The sequence below is a fragment of the Leuresthes tenuis genome, unplaced genomic scaffold, assembly GCF_036924035.1.
Source record: "Leuresthes tenuis unplaced genomic scaffold, fLeuTen1.0.hap1 SCAF_24, whole genome shotgun sequence".
Taxonomy (NCBI): domain Eukaryota; kingdom Metazoa; phylum Chordata; class Actinopteri; order Atheriniformes; family Atherinopsidae; genus Leuresthes; species Leuresthes tenuis.
This window is the reverse complement of record NW_027325378.1, coordinates 5390502-5409993: the sequence shown is the minus strand read 5'-3', so window position 1 is coordinate 5409993 and position 19492 is coordinate 5390502. Positions and strand designations below refer to the sequence as shown.

Sequence of the window (19492 nt, the reverse complement as noted above, 5' to 3'; positions counted from 1 at the left end):
TTTGACTTTTACGTGAGTTTACATTTGTTGTATGCTTACATACCAGCAGCTCACACTGGACTCACAACGGGCTGTGAAAGCATTCCTGGCCAAGTCTTTAGCATCTTTAGGCCACAGCATTTGTAAGCTATTGCTTAGCAGCAGTTTAGGTCATATCTTAGCATTCCTGGGCCAGTTTGTGGTCTACTTATCATGGCTTGGTCTTCACATAGCCTTTTTTAGACTGGTCCTAGTCCTCTGTAGGTTAGCAACCAGCATTTCCAGACTAACCACCAGCATTAATGGGATCATCCATAGTAACTATAGGCTTGCAAGTAGCAAGCATTTATTGAGCAGTCCTTAGCATCTCTAGGCTAGTGATTGTCAGTCCTGGGTTTACTCATAGCATATGCAGGCTACTTCTCCATTTAACTTGGAAATCTCAATTTCCATGTTCATGGTAAAAAAAAATCAACTGGAATCACACCAGTCCTGACTTCAAAGTCCAAAATGTCTGTTCAGTGTGTAAAATGATTTGACAGAACTGTCCAATCAGTAAAGACATCATTATAGTATTTGTATGAGCAAAATAAGACATACATTGTCATTGACCTGTTGCTAATAACAGCTTGTCAGTACAGTAATAGAACTGAAACTCAATCATCTTCAAGTTCTGACTTCCAAGTCAAAAGGAATGCAGCAATAAAATCTTGGCTAACTGGTCTTCCTATGCAAGGATAACATGCCAAGTAGTTATTAGCAGGTAAATAATTGTGACCAGCATTTCTGGTTATTGGCACCCCTAAGCTTGTAAATGACATTCCTCTGCCAGTCAGAAGATTCACTAGGTATGTGATGACAAAGGGTGAAAACGTGAGTAGGTTGAATTGGACTGTATCTTTGAAGTGCCTTGAAATTACATTTAGTGCGATGTAAATAAAATTGAATTGAATTGAATTGAATTGAATGTCAAGGCACTTCAAAGATACAGTCCAATTCAAGCCAATTACAATCCAATTCATTGTAATACAATCCTAATCCAGTCAAATTAAATTAATTAATAATTAATGAAATGCAGAACCAAGGACACCAACAGATTGCTTTGGAACTTCTCTTTAATTCAATCTGCTGCCCTAAGCATGCACAAGGCGATGGTGGAAAGAAAAAACTTGTTTTTAACGGGAAGAAACATCTGGTAGAGCCAGATTTAGGAAGGGCGGCCATCTGCCTCAACCAGCTGGGGTTGAGAGGACAGGAATGAGGTAACAGCAAGTCATAATTTTGATTCTGCCTGAGGTGGATCTTAAATATCTGCAGCCTGACACTCCTTCAACAATGATGCTTTCGACAGGTCCATTGTGTGTTAATCACTTAATGAACAGAAACAATGAAGTGTGAAAAAGTGCAGGCAGTCAGTAATCCTGTCAAAACTACAGAATATTTTCTTTAAATACATCAAACGCACTCAGTAGTGAAGGTGTTTATCTGTAATGTGTCCTGACTAGTGTGTGGGATGTATTTGCATAGTCTGGAATATATAACAAGCCAACAGTGTAGACGCTCCTCATTTTACTACCTGGGCAAACGGCAGATCAGTCTGACAGGTGAGACTGATAATGATTCCTACGGTTTGATGTGATGAATGTGGACTTTTGTGGATTTTGGTGAACGCTGAATAGAGAGGTAGGTGGAATCCAACAACTCCAACTATAAAGACGCACACACATTCACAGGGAGGCTGAACACTCATTTGACTTCTCTGATGCTGGGTCGAGTTCCACTCTGGGAGGAGTTTACTGTCTGTAGAAGCCAATCGAGGCACACGGAAGCAGGTCAGGTAGCTGAAGAGGACCTCAAAGAGAGCGCAAGAAGGGCAGAGCAGCCACGCACACTGGGAGGTAAGAGAGCACACGTATATTCACTCACACACACACACCTTTAACTCTGTGAGATCACTATTCCCCCTGGGCTTGTGGTTATGTATCAGTGCACAGTATAGAGTAGATACACCGGCACAACTACTTCTGTGTGTGTCCGTTTGTGCGTCAGAGCAAAAATAGGCCATTGCCATTTTAGTCACTGAGATAGGAGCGTTTTCAGGACTCACATTTTGATGAAGATGGAGTCAAAAATCATCATATATGTCATCAGAGATTTCAAAGAAGTCACATAAGCAGAAATTTGTGTGGTTCATGCTCAAATATTTATCATAATCATGTAGATTTTGGTCTTGAATTTCAATTGTTTCACTCTTAAAGATGTTACTGCAATTATAGTTTGAAACAATAATTGTGAGTATATTATAAGTGGGTATATGAGCAGACAATCTGACGTTTTGGGGTGTCACGCATAAATTACTATTAATGCACTTTGAAAATTAGCTGAATTAGTGTATCCTACATACTGTATCATAGTATATATTCATGAGTATCATGTAGCCTGGCAAGGTTTTGCCATAAACGCAGTTTAAAAAGTGTATTTCAAGTGCACGGCGCAGCTGTTTAACTATGTTTTGGTCACTCACTACGTGTGACCATGTAAGTGTGTGAGTGTGGATGGAAAGCAGGTCCCCTCTGTGTATCACTCATCTATTTATAGTGAGAACAAATCCCAGATATGAGAAGAATCTTTCTGCTACTTACGAGGCAGCGACAGTGAAAGAGAGACAGCGGAGAGCGTCAAAGAGAAAGGAAAAGAAAGAGATGGAGAGTAGAGATAGTGAATGAGAGATACTTACTGGGTTAAGTAGGTCTAAGATCGAGCATCGGGAAACACAGTGTTGGTTCAACAGCTGGTAAGTTACAGCTGCTTTATATTTTTCTATGTTCATGTGTTGTATTTTAACTGGGAGGAAGATTTAGGACTATACTGTCATGTTCACTCAGGAGTTTGTAGTTTTTGAGATCAAACTGTTGGGTTTTTAGGGAGACTTTATGTTTTAGTGATTACTCGGTTTTGTTTTACTTTTATTATCAAAATTATCAAATTATTTATTTACTTATTGTGTACAAATCCAACAAAAAACATTCCAAATATCTGGTGAAATAAAGTTTTTTGAGCATGAATGAGAAAAGTAGGGGAACTGTCATTTTTATGTGCTTGCAATGAATCAAAAGCAAGGATATCTGCAAGGATATCATGGAAATTTGCTCAATTTAACAAGCAATAGCAAAAAATAGTCCTTCAGAAATTCAAATACATTACAGAACCAACAGAGGATCTAAATGATCTTCAAGTAAAGAGGTGCTGTGTTGTATTACACTGTGTTGTACTACATGTTGTATTACACCACGTCATTATTTAGTTAACAAAAACTAATCCAAAATGCAAAAGCAGAGATCGAATCTACCCTGAGCCCAAGTAAACTCCATAATTCAACAGCTTGAGGAACCACCTTTAGTGGCAATAACTTCAAGTGTAATTATTTGCTGTATGACGTTATCAGTCCTTCACATCATCGTTGTGGAAGAATGTCTTCCTCAAACGAGACGCAACACAGGATTAAGTGGGTACAGAAATTGGATGGATGCTAACTGAGGCCTGTAGAGTCTGAGATGTAACTCTTGTTTTTTTTTAAGTTTCTCTGAGAATTGCAGAGTCTGACCATCGTGTGAACTTGCCAGGACATCCACTCCTGAGTAGACTGGCAACTATCTTGAATGTTATCTGCTAGTGAATAATCTTTCTCTCTGCAGAATGATGGACTCCAAATACTTTGGAAATGACCTTATAACCTTATAACCCTTTTGCTGATGTCTTTCCTTCTTTGCATCGTGTTAACACACACCTGATTGCTCCAGAGCAGCAAACCAACAAAACCTCTGCTTTTATAGAGGTGCTCACACTCACTGATGATCTACTTACTTGCTGCTATTTATCCTTGTTGGTAAGGGTGTACTAAGTCTTCACACACTGCTTTAGCATTATGGCTTCATTTCTGTGTACCTACAAAATACTTTTTAATTGCTGAGCTATATGCTGATGTACAGGTGACATATTGTGGAACACAAATCACATGAAACCTCTTAAACATTATCAAAAACACTTTAATGCAAAAAATGTCTGCAAATACCTTCTCCTGGATTTCCTACTACAGTAATTACATGCATGAACACTTGCTTAGTTACACATTCCTGCAATGACACACATCAATACATCTTTTACTCGTCTACCCAGTTACAGAAACTGAAAGTTAAAAAAAAGCTATTCCACCTGTTACACATATGCAAAAAAGAAATAACTAAACAAAACAAACAAGTGTGCACACGCGATAAGATATCATTAGAAAGCAGCTGCTACTCATGGGCAACATTAATACCATCACCAACATTAATACACTTAATGTGGGTGTTGCATATTGTGAGAGTGACCCGGCTTTTTTGTCAGGGACAGCAAAGCTTTTACTGTATGTTGTTGCACAAACAGCTCCCTGGAAACCGATGGAGATGTGTTCCTCCGGTCCTCTGAGCTACTTGCAGATTAGATGGAAATGTTTACCACAAGGAAGCACTTGGGCCAGTGTTGATCTGTGAAGTAGAAAATTGTTTGGGCGAAAGAAAAGTAATAAAAATAATAACATAAAAATGGCTGAGGTGAAATGAAGAAGAGATGAAGAGTTTCTGTTATGAATGCATCATGCTTACAGTTGAAATTTCTTCATGCATGTCACTTTCAAATGTCTTTGATTAGTGCGATCATGGTCTTGTAACTAATGAGGTCTGCTTAAAAAAAGCACTGATACATTTCTTTAAAATTCTCTAAGAACAGTGTAGTTTGACAGGGTAGGTGTACAAATCAAGCTCGGTTTGTGGCCTGTTAGGCTTTAGATGCAAAGCAAAAGAGACAAGCCTTCACGTGTTGGATCTATCAATGGAAAACTAAATAGAAATTTGGAATAATTAAGATTAAAGGTATAGTGTTGACCTAATGCAACGGTCCTTCATTAGCCTTTTTTGTTCGGAACATTGGAAAATGAGCTACAGGCAATGCAGGCCAGTAAAAACCTTAATAAACCATTCAACAGACTGTACTAGGATTTGCTGTGAAGTGCGCCGTGCACTGCTAACACTGGGTGGTGAAAGAGATTGCTGTCAATCAAGTTAAGCTGAAATACTGACCAGCTGTACTGGGGAATTGTTTATTTTGCCTTGTTGAAGGTAACTTTCAACACAGAGTTATATCCTGAAATTTTACTTCTTAAGTGTTTTTGATACAACTTCATTTTCAGTTGCTGTTTGATTAGGTTGAGACATAATTAGGTTAGGTTTAGGGACACCAAAAAATACTTTGCTAGGGTTAGGAAAATATACATGCTTGACTCTCAGACCCTTCTCATAGAGGTGTTGTCACTGTAGTCTTGGTTGGGACTCGTCACAGTGGTAAGCAAGTTCTGATGCAACCCAGTCTTAAAATGAATAGGCACAAAACTAAATCCTTTACTTGTATACATCAACACAATTTTTATGTGTAGGATTGATGGGAATCTCCGTAATCTCAGCCTGATGAGCAAAACCCTTCCGCCTTCTGTTTTTAACCCTCCAGAATTTGCCTCTACTACATTTAGATATCTTAACTTTTTCTGTGCATTTCGGAGAGAGAGTCCATATATCAGATTATATTAAGCTCAAATACACATGTATGAGGAAATGAGGCATTAGAAAAGAGATGTATTATATTAATCCACTTTAATCTGTCAGAAGCAGTCAAAGTCACAATTTATTTTTATTATTTACAATGTAGGTAAATTAAATTGAGGCAAAAACACAGTTCATGTGACTCTCACTGGTGTATCATGCGAGTAAAACAAGAGCACGTTTACTGTAGAGTAAACACAGAGTGAATTAAAGTAGGAGCACATTCACTTCTACAAATGAAGTGGACAACTGAAAGGCTTCCTGTGAAGGCGTGACCATTAACTGCTGTAAAGACATTTGCATCTTTTATCAGGAAGCATCATGATTGTTTTTGGTGACCTTTGGGCCACTCCTCCAGTCAGTGGAAGTGGACGATCATGAATAATGCAAATCATTGCGAGGTAAATAAAAATGTTTAAAAAATGGCCTTCAATGCAAACTTTGAACTGCTTAGTTATCACAATAGTTTATTCATACGAGCTACAATGATATTATATTCATGATCTTGTAAACTTTACCAACATTAACAATGTGCATTTAGCACAGATTTGAACTTATTGATTTATTGGTTAAAGTGTAACTGATATTCTACAGCAATGTAAAGGTGAAACTGAGGCGCTTTTTATTTTGACAGTCTCTCTGTCTCCCTCTCATGAATGATTCAGATGACAGTTCCTCAACCTGCTTCTGTCTGTAAGAGTCGCTAAGCAACTGAAATGTTATCCTGGGCCACGAAAACCACAATCCCAGTGCCCCCCAACATGCACACACACTCCCAAATATACACAAGAACACACGGCTAAATGTCTGTGATCTGTGCTCCCTGCAGGTCAGTGGACTCATCGGGAGGATTATGTCCAAACCTTCGACCAACGTTAAGGCCCTGCAGGTAAAAGATTTTCACCTGTGTGCACAATGACATGGTTGTGAAACTTAAATGTGTGGCCTCCTGCATGGATTTTCTGTGGTGAAAGAAGAAAACAAGTTAAGGAATGAGGATTTCAGATGGGTGCTTCCACACTGAAGTTTTATTGGTGAAGGCAGATACAGGTTTCAGACAGCATATAGAGCATCAGGCTTTACTAGTGCAGAGTTTAAAGCGAGGCAGACATATGCGGAGCTTTCTGTTGTTGTGATGGCTTTATGTGCACGTAAGAGAGGGTTTCATTCATCATCTCGCTTCTCATTGTGCTCGTTTTAATGTCTAACCATGGGATAGGCATCAGTACAGAGGGCTTTAAAATGTCAGTACAGTACAAACATGAGGTCATAGTTCAGCTCTCCAGCAAAGATCTGCAGTACAGCTTCACATTATAAATATTTGAGTCATAAAAACCTTCTTTTTACTCTTATGCCCGTGGCTTTGCAGTAAGTGTTTTTCTATAATTCACAACAAATATATTTTCAATCCTATCGTTATATATTTTCTGAAAAGAATACATAACTCACTTCGGGTATTTGTTAATCAATTGCTTTACATTCACAACACAGTGAAAAAAAAACTTAATATTTGTGTTGAGAAATGCAGTTAGCTGTTAAAAACATTCTATAGCGGGATTAATTCAGATATAATATGTATATCATGCCAAAACTTTCCACGACGCCATTTACAGCTTCAGTTTGTGCAGCATATCATTTTCATTTTCTGATTAAGGAATGATGCTTCATCTAAGCTGTTGGATTGTGGGTAATGTAGGCATTGGGGTTTGACAAGAGGAACAGGAAGAATGAGAAGGATTTCTCTAGTTCTGCCAGATCCTTCCACTGTGGGTCTTACAGTATAATAGGAATGTAACAACAAATAGTATTTTACAAACATAAGCAAAACAAGATTTCAAAACAATCTCTGTCCACAACTGCTGCACAAAGATACAACAGTAGGCAGCAATAAAGCAAAACACTGGTCTCTGCACTGAAATGAATGTGATCCAGATCGTGTAGTTATTGAAGATAAGTTAAACCTGCAATGAAAGATAGAAAACTTGCAACAAACAGCATAGTTCTTTAATAAACCAGGTTTGAATAATTATATATATATATATATATAATTTTTTATTTTACTGTGTTGAACTATCATGACATACCTGCAAGCCTGGCATTGGAATTGAAACTAAATCAAAAAAGAAAAGAAAAGAAAAGAAAAGAAAAGAAAAGAAAAGAAAAGAAAAGAAAAGAAAAGAAAAGAAAAGAAATATCTAAATGAAACTATTAAATTGATTAAACTGTAAAAGAGGCGTAAACCTCAAAAGGGAGAATGCAAACTAAAGTATCCAGCAACCTCAAAATTTCATCACAGGGATCTCTTTAGAAAAAGCCCTTGCTGATTAAAAGAACTAAAGAGGAAAACTTTGAAGTAATGGCTTCTGGACAAATTACCGGTAATTAAAAATTCAAAAGAAGAACCTTCTCCAAACTGTGAAGCAAGGTGGTGGAAGTATTATGGTTCGGCATTTCCAGTCACTCAGTGGGGTTTCATGATGAGATTAACCCGATGATAGCTATAGTTGGGGAAATTATCCTTGGATATATGGCGGTGAATGAATCGAATCACTGGCACAAAGCATGTCATACCCCGGTACGATAGGTGGCGCTGTACCCATTTCAACTATTGCTAATAAAGCCACTTCCGGTTGACCTCTTCACCAACAACAACAACAAACTCAGGTATTCGAGAAAGATGGCGAACGAAGAGCAAGATAAAGCTATGTTCCTCTACATTTTGTTTGTGATGAGCTGGTTATGGCACAAACGCGATGCACAACGGCGTTTTCTCCATCGAGTTGTTTATTTCTTTCCGACCATGGCGACAACAACAGTAATATCATCATATTCGACTTCTGGGTGACGATCCCAGGAAAAAATCTTGAGCATGCGCAGAACGCCCAATCCAATCCACCACATGCTTCTGCCGTTTACATGCACTTTGAATTGCCTTGTGTATGAATTGTGCTCTACAAATAAACTTGCCTCGCCTTGTGTACTTTTGGATCGAGTTATCTTAATCCGATCACGAGTCACCCGATCCGATCTGATCCGATTTTTTGTCAAATTAAGGTGTCTACATGCAGTTAATAACTCAGTCTTATTGTAATTTAGCCATTAATCCGATCCGATGACACTCATGTAACCCCACTGACTGATTCATCTAAGAATTTTGCATCACAACAGTGAATGTTTGGTTATAATTTGAGGCCCTTTGTCCAAATGGACGGGATCAGTACCTTTCCACAGGATAAAGATCCTCAGTCTACTTACTGTCACCTGTAGGTCCTGGTTGTTCAAATACATGGAAAAGTTAATGTTTTTCCATGGGGTGTACTTTCTTTGAAGACCTTCATCCGCCCAAACATGCCTCCATGGATCCTTTGTCCATGCAGGCCAATGCATCCTGTAACTAAATTTCAGAAATATGTGCCCTCTAGTGGCCGTGAGAGCATCTGTAGGACAATTGTAAAATGGTGTCCATGACAGTATCATAAAACACATCATAAAACGATTGTGTTCTAGCCCTGAAGATGAAGGTTTTTAACTTTAAGAAAGTAGTTTTGTTTCTAAACCTAATCAAAACTAACCAGGAAATGACGCAGTTTTATTTAAACATGTTGTATTTACATGTAACCACTGCAACAAGTAAAATGGCATCCATGAGGGTAATGGTGCACAGTACTTGCGCCATCCAACCCTATGTCCTACCTCCTTGTGAGGATTTTGTGGCTCCTTAAATGAAACACTTGAGAGTGGTGTCTGCTGTGATGTGGAAAGCTCACCTGAGTTGTCCTGCTGTTTTTAGAAACGTGGTTTCTAGCTACATACCCTGTCCTTCCCTACCCCCTCTACAGCACTTTATCTTTCTGTACTTCCCTCTATGCCTGCACTCCATCTCTACACTGTCACCCCGTCACCTCTGACAGAGTCTGACTAGTGGTTTCCTTCTATGTAGCTTATGGTTAGCTGTAATGTTATGTCCTCATTTGTAAGTAGCTTTGGATAAAAGTGCCTGCTAAATGCATAAACATAAACAACTCATAGTGTTTCCACATTAGAGCTAACGTCATTCTCAAGTTTACCTTTAACAAACCACAAAACTTTCTTCAGGATGAAGGAGGTGGTAATGGATCGTGATCATACGCAGCACTCTCAACCATGGGTCTTTTAAACCATGGGATGTGAGTTCAAAACCTCAATTCAACTATAGTTATTTCACTTCTGAGCTATGTTCAGTCAATAACACACCAAAACTTTACTAGAAAAAATAAAAAAAGTGGTCAGTGTTAGAAAGTGATCGTGGTTAGGGCCAAAATACATTCTTTTTACAATGCCACTGTCACCTTAATGGACGCCATTTTGCTGCTTGTCTTTGTGGTACATCATCGTAACATTTTCTCTAGACTTGTTGGGTTTAGACAGACATCAAAACTTAATCATTTAAGATAAATAAAACCACCATGGTTAGGCTTTGTGGACAATCATGACTAGGATTAAAACACATTCTTTGTACCAAACCACCATGGCTTAATGGATGCTTAATTATGATAATGCAGTTGCTTTCACAGCCACTGAGGTCGCATATTCTTTGAAACGACCCATGGGGTTGTTCCTGGGAGGTGCACAGTTGTGGTTTTCACTCATGTCAGAGTAAGCATCAAGTTTTCATACATTTTTATCAGAGTATGTTCATTACTATCTCCATTTCTTATTTCAACATCCCACATATAAACTTTATAAACAAGTAAGAATGGCTTTATGGATAGCAGCACCTCTTTTGAGGTCAGATTTTTATGTCTTGAGGACATAAATAGAGATTAATGCCAGCAAAAGTTAACTGTAAAAATAAAACAGCACTGTTGCATAAACTCAAAGATGTTTGGAACGTTTATGTATTAAGTAGGGATGTAATGGTGTCTCAGTTCAGCACTTTCAGTTTGGTTTGGGAAAGATGAATATTAGAATATCCTGCGATCAAGCTACTCTTAGAATTTTGAAATGCTGAACAAAGGCAGCTTTACCACGGATGTAAATGAGTGTAAATGTGATAACTTAGGCGAATGTGGCACTACTAGCTGCCAGGTTTTGTACTGTAGCTTAAAAATGTCTTCGTTATGGAAGAGGCATTTCAACTGCACACAAAAATGCAAAGTCTGTAGGTGGAGAGGGAACATTTGGGTGGGGCTAGTACTAAGCCTGGTAGGAAGGACACTGGGCTGTAGGTATGGACTTTAGAGACTACTCAGCTCAAACACATGTAAGCTTTACTTATGTTTTTAGTGATAAATATGATCAATAAGATACCATTATTATTTCAAAATGTCCATAATAAATTATTAAAATATTACTTCAAAATTAAGGTACATATGGGCCCATTACTAAACACAAGTTTCATGCACAGTTATGATGCTATTGCAAACTCATAAGACCAGTAACAAATCTTGGGAAATATAGAGTATTTCACAACTTAAATATTAATTCTAAAACATAGGACAAATGTTTCCTTTTTTATGCTATGTGAATCTTTTCTGTCTCCAAAGGTGACCGGTGAGATCATCTAAACTCCGTCTATGTTGTGATTGGGTGTGCTAAAATGTTGCCAATGATGATTTGGAAATGACAAAATGGATTACACTGTTTATAGACCAAAAAGTCAGATCTACTCTTTATTATATGGGGCTATATCATTTCATTACTTATAAAAGGAATTTTTTTGTTGTTCAGTAATTCAGTAAATTAACTGGTAATTTCACTTGTATATAATGTAAATAAATTATTTGGGGCAACAACTGGCAAAGCCTGAGGTCTAATAAAACAATGAATTTTAAACATTGTGGAGGGGGCAGAGATTTTTAAGCATAATGAATAGATTTTTGTTATACCATTGGTCTTTGGTAGAGTTAGGGAAACATCAGGGGATGGCAGCTGACAGCACTTTAAGCATAAAGACAGCAAACGACTCCAGCCTAAGCAACATTACAGTAATATAAACCTCAGAAAACATGCTGCACATGAGGTGATTTTTCTCCCAGAGTCGCCTTCCAATCCTAAAACCTTAAAGTCTGTAAAATATATAACTCTTTCATAGAACAATATCCACTGACATTAGTAACAAACACCGCACTCTCGCTCTGTACAGCTGTACAATATGAGCTTATATACAATACAGTGCTAACAAAACACATAAAATCCAACTGACGGGACATCAGAGCAGGCAGCAAAACACCGAGTTAACAGGCAAATTGCTTAGCTTTTTGTGTGTGCGTGTGTGTGTCTGAGTGTTTCCCAATTTTCATAAACACACAAGGCCCTTTTAGGGACTGATGATTACTAGGAAGTAGCGGTCATAGTCAAAACAAGGGTTTTTGAGGAAAGAGTAGGACCGCACGCACACACACACACACACACACATACATACATACATTTGACAGGGACACTGAACTCTTCGTTTTCGTGTTGAAAGGCTCTCATTGGCTCTTCTTGCTGTCTATCAGGCTAATTTGAACATCCCGATGGGAGCTCTGCGTCCCGGGGCGGGGCTTCCTGTCAAGAGGAGAGAGGAGACAGTCGACACAGAAGAGGTGAGACAACACTTTTACAACTATTACCAAGTGATCAGTATCTGGGTAATCATATCCAGTGTACAGTACAAGGCTTTTGCATTTACACACGGCGCTAAAATGCACTCTTCTTATCTCCATTGTGCCTTTAATATGATCCGATCTCACACAAACTGAGCTGTGTAGAAATCAGAGTAAAATAACCTTTTAACTTGTGGCACTGGTGTTTTTTCTTCACTTTGATCAGATTGTTCAGTGTAAAACAAGCCTGTACACCTGCAAATGGGGTCTTACTGATCTGATCATAATCTGCCCTGCATATATTTACAAATTTAAATATATCTACAAAGGATATTATGTGTAAATGCTGTTCAGTATGTACAAACTAGAGTATGGAAGTCGTTACATGTTTGCTTTAATCGCTCGGTAGATATTTGAGAGGCACATTTCCTTTCTTAGTGTGATATTTGGTGCCAGTACTGACCCAAAAAACATCATGTATAATTCTATACTTCTTAATTTTGGTCACTTGTGTCTTTGGTCACTTCTGCTAAACAAACAAAGAATCAATTAATTTTACAGTGTAATACATGTAAAAGTGTTTAAGCTAGTTAATATCAAGTTTATCATGAAACACTTGCTTTTCAGCTACATATTTTTTATTCTAGGAACAGACTGTATTAGCTTTGCATGGGTCACTCACTCATGGGTTAAAAGCCATTCTAACCCTGTCTCTTTAAGACATCCCCCTCAGGAACGGCACACCACTGCCTGTGGTGAGTCTGTAGTCACATAATGTTGCCAAAAAACAATTATGTAATCTCTTAATTTTGAAGAATGGACTGTCAAACTATGACATATTAGACATGTGGACAAACATACATATTTTTTTCATTTCTGGTGATACTAGCCTGAGCTTTGGCCATGCGTTACATGGAAGTCCTCAAATTCAATATGACTTATAGAAAAATAAAGAAAAAGCATATTAAGAGCTGGATGTACGAAGGAAAGCTGCAATATTTTTTAAGAATGTAATAATAAAAAAGAAACTTTGCTGTGTCTTTTATTTAAAAGAAGTCTAATATTATGAGAAACTAAAGTGAAAGTAACCTGGCTTTAAGTGATATTAGCTTGCTGGAGAAGCTAATTTGTAACAACCCTCTAAAACATAAGAAATGTATTTTCTGGGGTTTCAATTACCTCCTCCTCATTGTAAAGTTATCAGTAGGCTACACTTACTTTAAATTCAAAGTATGTTTTATTGTTTTCTCTTTTAAAAACAGCTTTTGGAAAGCTGTGGAAAGTAACCCACTATTACCAGGCCAGTTTAGCAGGTGTTACTATTTTGTTTATCATGATTGAATTTAGCTACTCTAAGTGAAATAAGAGTTCAAATATTCTTTTATTAAATAATGTACACATATATATATATATATATATATATATATACACCAATAATTGCTACCAAGATGTTGGATGATCAATATTCATTTTCTTATAAAAAGAAATAGGGAACAAATGTATCTTGATCTCCAGCTAGTTGTGTAGCAAACTAGCATTACATTGTCAGCAGTTCCACAACTTTCAAATAATTTATTCAACATTAATTCAACATATTTATGGCATGAAACTGTCTTTAATTGACACATGTATAATCGTTACTAAATTTAGACTTTCTAGCAAAGAAGTGCAACACTAGTGCTAACAGTTAGCAATACAGTTAAACATACAGTCATATTACTATTTTCATGGGATAAAAAAAGAAATATTTAACTAAAATACTGTTGGTATTTTTTTATTCCTCAGGCTCAATCGCCAGAGCCGCCATCCCACCCTGAAGCTCAGACGCCAGAGGAGAAGAAAGCTTTGCCGGGTGCAGTGAAGTTACCCGGGCCTGCAGTCAATCTATCAGAGCTGCAAAACGTCAAGAATGAATTACGATGGGTCACCAAGGAGTAACATGTAGGTTTCCACTGATAGACACGTGTTGAATTAGTAACCAATGTCTAAGCAACAGCAAATACCACAATAAATAATTGTTGTCATGATAAATGAAGATATATTGCCCCTATCTATGAATAGCAATACTTTATACATGAAGTCAGTATTAGCATAGGCAAATGTATTGACTTTGCATTGAAGACATTTTGATTCACAAGCACACAATAAGATTTTACATATTATATATAAACATTTATTTTTCCTTGTAACTGTGCTTTTAAGAAATATTATAAAAGTACCTCAAAAATATGCTGAAAACCACAATATCCTAATATTATAATATTTTTATATAAGTTGTCATATTATACAGAAACAAGTTATTCAAGACTAAAAATCATAGTCATTTACAAAAAATTGCACATTTGGGCTGAGATTTCAGGAATCTAAACTGAATCAGTAATTTTCCTCTCATGCCTTCTGAGACCTGCTTATTTGGGATTGATGCAGCTTGTTTTAATGTTGGACAGTACAGAGACAGGCTGGGTTTAAAGAGTGCAAAGAAAAAGATGCAAATAAGAAACAGACTACAGAAAGGAAACACAAAGGTGAATTTATAAATGATGTCAATGGCTACGTGTGAAACATGCAAATCCAGTCAGTGTGAAAGAAAATGGAAAATAATTTTCCAACTTGACACACGTCAGGAGAAAACAGCTCTTTGAAACCCATGATAAGAACAAAGAACAAAAAGGTAAAAGTTCGAAAAACATGTGTACCATACCCATATCTGGTATCTTTTTTTTCAGCACAACTTTACCTTTATGATCTACTTTTAACCTACTTTACTAACATATTGGTCCCAAAAATAAACCAAAAATATGAATAAGAAATATCCTATTTCTTACAATAAAAACCACAAACATGCTAAATGAACTGTTTTAGAACTTGAAAAAGTAAAAATAGGTTGCGAATATGAACATATAATATAATAAATAAATGATATACAAATATTTACCATAAAAAACAAACAAAAAAAAGCACTGTCAGCTGCCAAATTACACAGAGAGCTACACCAGAGTTCCAATAATGGAAACGCAACATAAGAGGTCAAATTGAGATGTAATCAAACTATATACAAATACTCAAACTATACACAATGGGGCACAGTTGGACCTGGACCAACCCCCGTGGACTTGCAGTGTGGCGATTGTACGATTTGTATATTTGTACTAAACCAATTTAAAACTATTATAGGGTTCAAATCAGCACTTTCAAGTGAAGTTGCCAGCAGCGCTTCAGGTGACCTTGATTTTTTTGTTATGGCGCTTTGAAAACATCACATGATCTGATCATGATGGCTCCATCATAGACCCCCTGACCCTTAACTTATACTTGTGTTCGAAGCACATTCTGACAAACCGTTGTGGTAAAGTGAAAGCAAATCAAGTTGAGTGAACTTGTTATTTCACATTTAACTTATTTTTAAGGTGGCAGAAATTCGTTTTAAGGTGAATTGGCTGAAGATATTTTACATATTAATTTTAATTTTTTTTATGTTTAGCATTTTTAGGCATGAAGATGTAGCTGTTGGCAGATATTGCTCTATCTTGGTTTTTGGTGACATAAAAGTGAGGCTTTTTGCAGCAAACTTTTACCTGACAGGGTCATGTTTATACGGAAGGCTAAAACACAGATCCTGTTTTTTTATGTCAGAGGGACTCGTCTCCACAATTAGTGCTTGCCGTGGTTGCAGTTCGCCACAGAGAGTCACTGTTGGCTGCTCTGCCTTTGTTTTTGAGTGTGTGTTGGTGTCTGTGTGTGTGTGGGCTGGATGGGTTGAGTCAGGTGCTATAATTATTCTTTGGAGCATGTGTGTGCATTTGAGAAGTGTTGAGCATTGAGGGGCAGTCTGTGCTGTGACTTTGTCAGCGGGACACAGAAACCACATTACCCAAACACTGCGGCCGCTCCACACTGCATTTACCATGGGGGTGTGCTGTGTTGGATAAAATGTGACAGAAAAGAGAAAAGCAGGATCTGGTTGAAGTTTAAACTTCAGACTGTGAAAATTTCTCCAAATAGCAGCAGTAGCATGAAGAATTAGCGTTAGAAAGCATTTTGGTTTCACTTGGCAGACATGGATAAAGGATACGGACACCACAAAGTTAACTTTTTCATTTATTTTGTTTAAACATACTGGTATAGAGATGGGGTGTCCAAATTCTCAGAGACAGACCGATTTGATATTGTGACACTGTCCAGGTGGTGAAAACTATGTATTGAAAAGGAAAATTGCATTTTTACCCGATAAGATAAGTATTAATTCTGTCTGACAGTGCTGGTGGATACATTTTAAAATTAAAGCTCGGGGACATATACAATAAGAACAAAGGCCATTGTTTTGCTTTTTCCAGTTTTCTTTTGATAATGACACTCATCTTTGAATGATAGGCGTCTCATCCATTGACTCCAGCAATTAAGACAAATTCATGGTTTCCTTGAAAATCTGTTCGAACCTGTGCATTAAAAATTACTGTCCCTAAGTGTTTCAGTTCGTAAGCAACCAGGTGTATCAAACTTTTAGAAGAAGTGTCCTTTCTTATCCAGCAGAGGGAGGTCTAGCATCAACTTGGCCGAATGCATGCCCTGAAAGCCTCTCTGTAAAAGAAGCAAATTCATCTAATGTTACGTTTGCTTCAAAATTGAGAGAAATGGCAAACAAAGCCGTTGTCTGAGAAGCAGTCTTGGAGGGATTCTCATCTGCTAGCTTGATGACAACCCAACTGAGGCAGCAGTCTTTAACTGTAAACCATTGGCACACTTTTTCAGACATTAAGATGTGTCTCAGCTTTTCAGTGAAACGGTTTCAATTAGACTTTTGAAGCAATTTGTGCTCTGCTGTCTGATTCAGGAGGTTGACAGCAGATGTTCGCAGTTAACATCCATCTCTAAAGATATAAAAAAGCAGGACATTAGAAAACAATTTCTTCATGGATCGGGGTTTGTGCCCAGCAGAACTGTCATGTTGAAATGGGCTGGGACCAAACTGTCCCCAGACAGCTGGATCACATTAATGTCACTAAATACAACAGCATTAGAGTTTTAAGCAGTTTTGAGCATTGCTATTCATACACTTTTGACCTCATTGTAAAAAGCATTTATGTATCTATGTTTTGTAAACCAACGGCATGGCACACAGGGGTACATACATTTAACCTGTATTATAAAATCTAAACTAAAATTAAAATTTGTTTATTAATTTAAGAGCAATGTTTCTTTTAAGTAAGCTACGCTACGTAGCACAGTATTTTACAACTAGCAGCAGACTTTTGCCCTAAATCATCAGCCTCTTTTTGAGTCATTAATCTGCTGGTGTTTTACTTTAATCTTGTGACATGTTGTCATGGCCCAAACTGGACTTTACGTGTGAGTCACAGTGAGTCATGCAGATGTAGATGCATGAATAACAGAGAATAATGGCCTTCTCTATTTTGTCTGGACTCTCATAGCCATGTTGTCTCTCAGACATTAGCCGATAGCTCCACAGAAAATCCCTCACAGTGTTGTTTTTTGTTTTTTTTTGTCTTTTGTCCTTCAGGATGTTCCTGCCCTGCGGAGAGGAATGGACGATAATCTTCATAGACACAGACTTTCCCACTGCCGCTGAAGATTAGTAAAAACTGCAACCTCACCAAATTTCTAAACATGAACAGTCTCTCTGAAGCTCCAACTTCATAGACTCTCCTCCAATCCATAACCCAGCATTTAAATTAGTTTATCTTAAAATGGGAGACAATGCTGTTTTGTCACTAAATCCAAAATGAATCTATATTTTGTACAAAAGGTTAAGCTAGTCTGACCTGCTCATGCTGTAGGACCTAGATAGATTCTTTACTTGGACTTTAAGAAGTGGGTAGTGTTGCATTTCTTTACTCATAGTTTTTAGGGTATTTCTGGTGGGATGGCTTTGAAGGACATAAATGAAAATGAATCCCATCAGCCTTCCAAAAACAAAACTCTCTCCTTCTAATGCTCTGAACTTGAAGAGACATCAACTGTTCAGCCCAAATTTTCACCGATGTTCCTTCATAAGTGGTTTCTGCCTAAATGTTCATACTGTTATAACTGTTGGGTCATAGGATTGATGGTCATTCTTTTGGGAGGGAAATTATTATATTATGTTTGTTGTTTATTGATTCCCAGAAAATCTGCAATAAATCTAAGTCCAAACTCATTTGGTCAGTTCCTGTTCCAGTAAAAGAGAATAATAGTGTTTATTATAATTAAAGATCAACTTTTCAATTTAAGTATAGCCAATGTTGGTTGGTTGACCAGTCTATCACCTTGGTTTAGTTTTTAGATCATGTACTATAGAAGTGCTTGCCATAAAGTTGGACTATATTTGACAATTACGGTTCAGTAAAGAATGAAACTTGTTGCTAAACTGTCATGAATATAAGGCTGAAATTTCTTGGATATATTGGGCTGACTGTCATAAAATGAGCTGCTGATATTTATGGTTCAAAGAGGATAAATCCACAGCCTTAGTTTGTAACATGTATGACAGACTGCAAACAGATGTTGTTGTAGTTAGCAACATGCTCATTGTCGTGTGATTCAAAGTGTGGAAATTTCTATTTGTACTGCCAGGAAGTCGTATCATTTCGGCCTATAGCCCTTTAACCCAGAAAGAACGACAGACCGGCCATAAAGTAAAGTAAAGGGACTGGGTCTTAAAGTCGTAGTGAAATCTACAGACTGTTATCAATTTAATCCTCTGGTTTTATGCCACCAGCAGGCAGAGGTTTTTACTGATCCAGTTAAATATCCAAACAGAACATTTGTCAAATTCTCATGGTTTCCAGAGGATTAATCCTGGCAACTTTCTGTCTGGCATACAAACCTGAAACTGAGTTGTTTTTTTTCCTTTTGTGAAATCGTTCACCAAATTTAGTAAAGACACAAATTTTCACCTCAAGGGACAATCATGCTGCCAATCTTTATTTGTGCATCCTGGAAAATGCCACAAAGCTAAAACCTTGTCTTTGAGAAAATGTCATGTTGATGGTGGAGCCAATAGCTTTATCATTTAAGAAAAACTCCCTTAAATTAGACAATAAATAGTGATAGTAAGAAATATGTCCTTGTTAAGACATTTTTTGTGTAGGTGAAAAAAAAGGAAACAGGAGGAGATTACTTAAAACTTGTTTGAATAATTTTCCAGAGCACCTGTTGAGCAAAATATTTTACCTTTATGTCTCCAGAAACAATTACTCCTGTATTTTGGGCATATTTAATGGGTATGTCTTGTTCTTTTAGACATAAAGAAAAACCTATGTGCAGATATTCACATCGATCACAACCTAAATACTCCACATTTGTTTGTTTCATAAA

General features: G+C 37.3%; 1 protein-coding gene across 2 annotated transcripts; it reads left to right on the top strand.

The window, feature by feature from the left end:
• The first annotated feature begins 1718 nt into the window (after window positions 1–1718).
• Window positions 1719–18114, top strand: smpx (small muscle protein X-linked). 2 transcript variants are annotated; one of them, XM_072378482.1, is made up of 5 exons: window positions 1719–1877; window positions 6442–6501; window positions 12092–12178; window positions 13964–14119; window positions 17697–18114. In XM_072378482.1, the coding sequence occupies exons 2-4, from the start codon at window positions 6466–6468 to the stop codon at window positions 14114–14116; spliced, it is 276 nt and encodes a 91-aa protein (XP_072234583.1). In that variant the 5' UTR covers window positions 1719–1877; window positions 6442–6465; the 3' UTR covers window positions 14117–14119; window positions 17697–18114. The 2 variants fall into 2 exon arrangements, with proteins under 2 accessions (XP_072234583.1, XP_072234584.1); XM_072378483.1 differs by lacking the exon at window positions 1719–1877 and adding an exon at window positions 2614–2773.
• Window positions 18115–19492: the final 1378 nt, after the last annotated feature.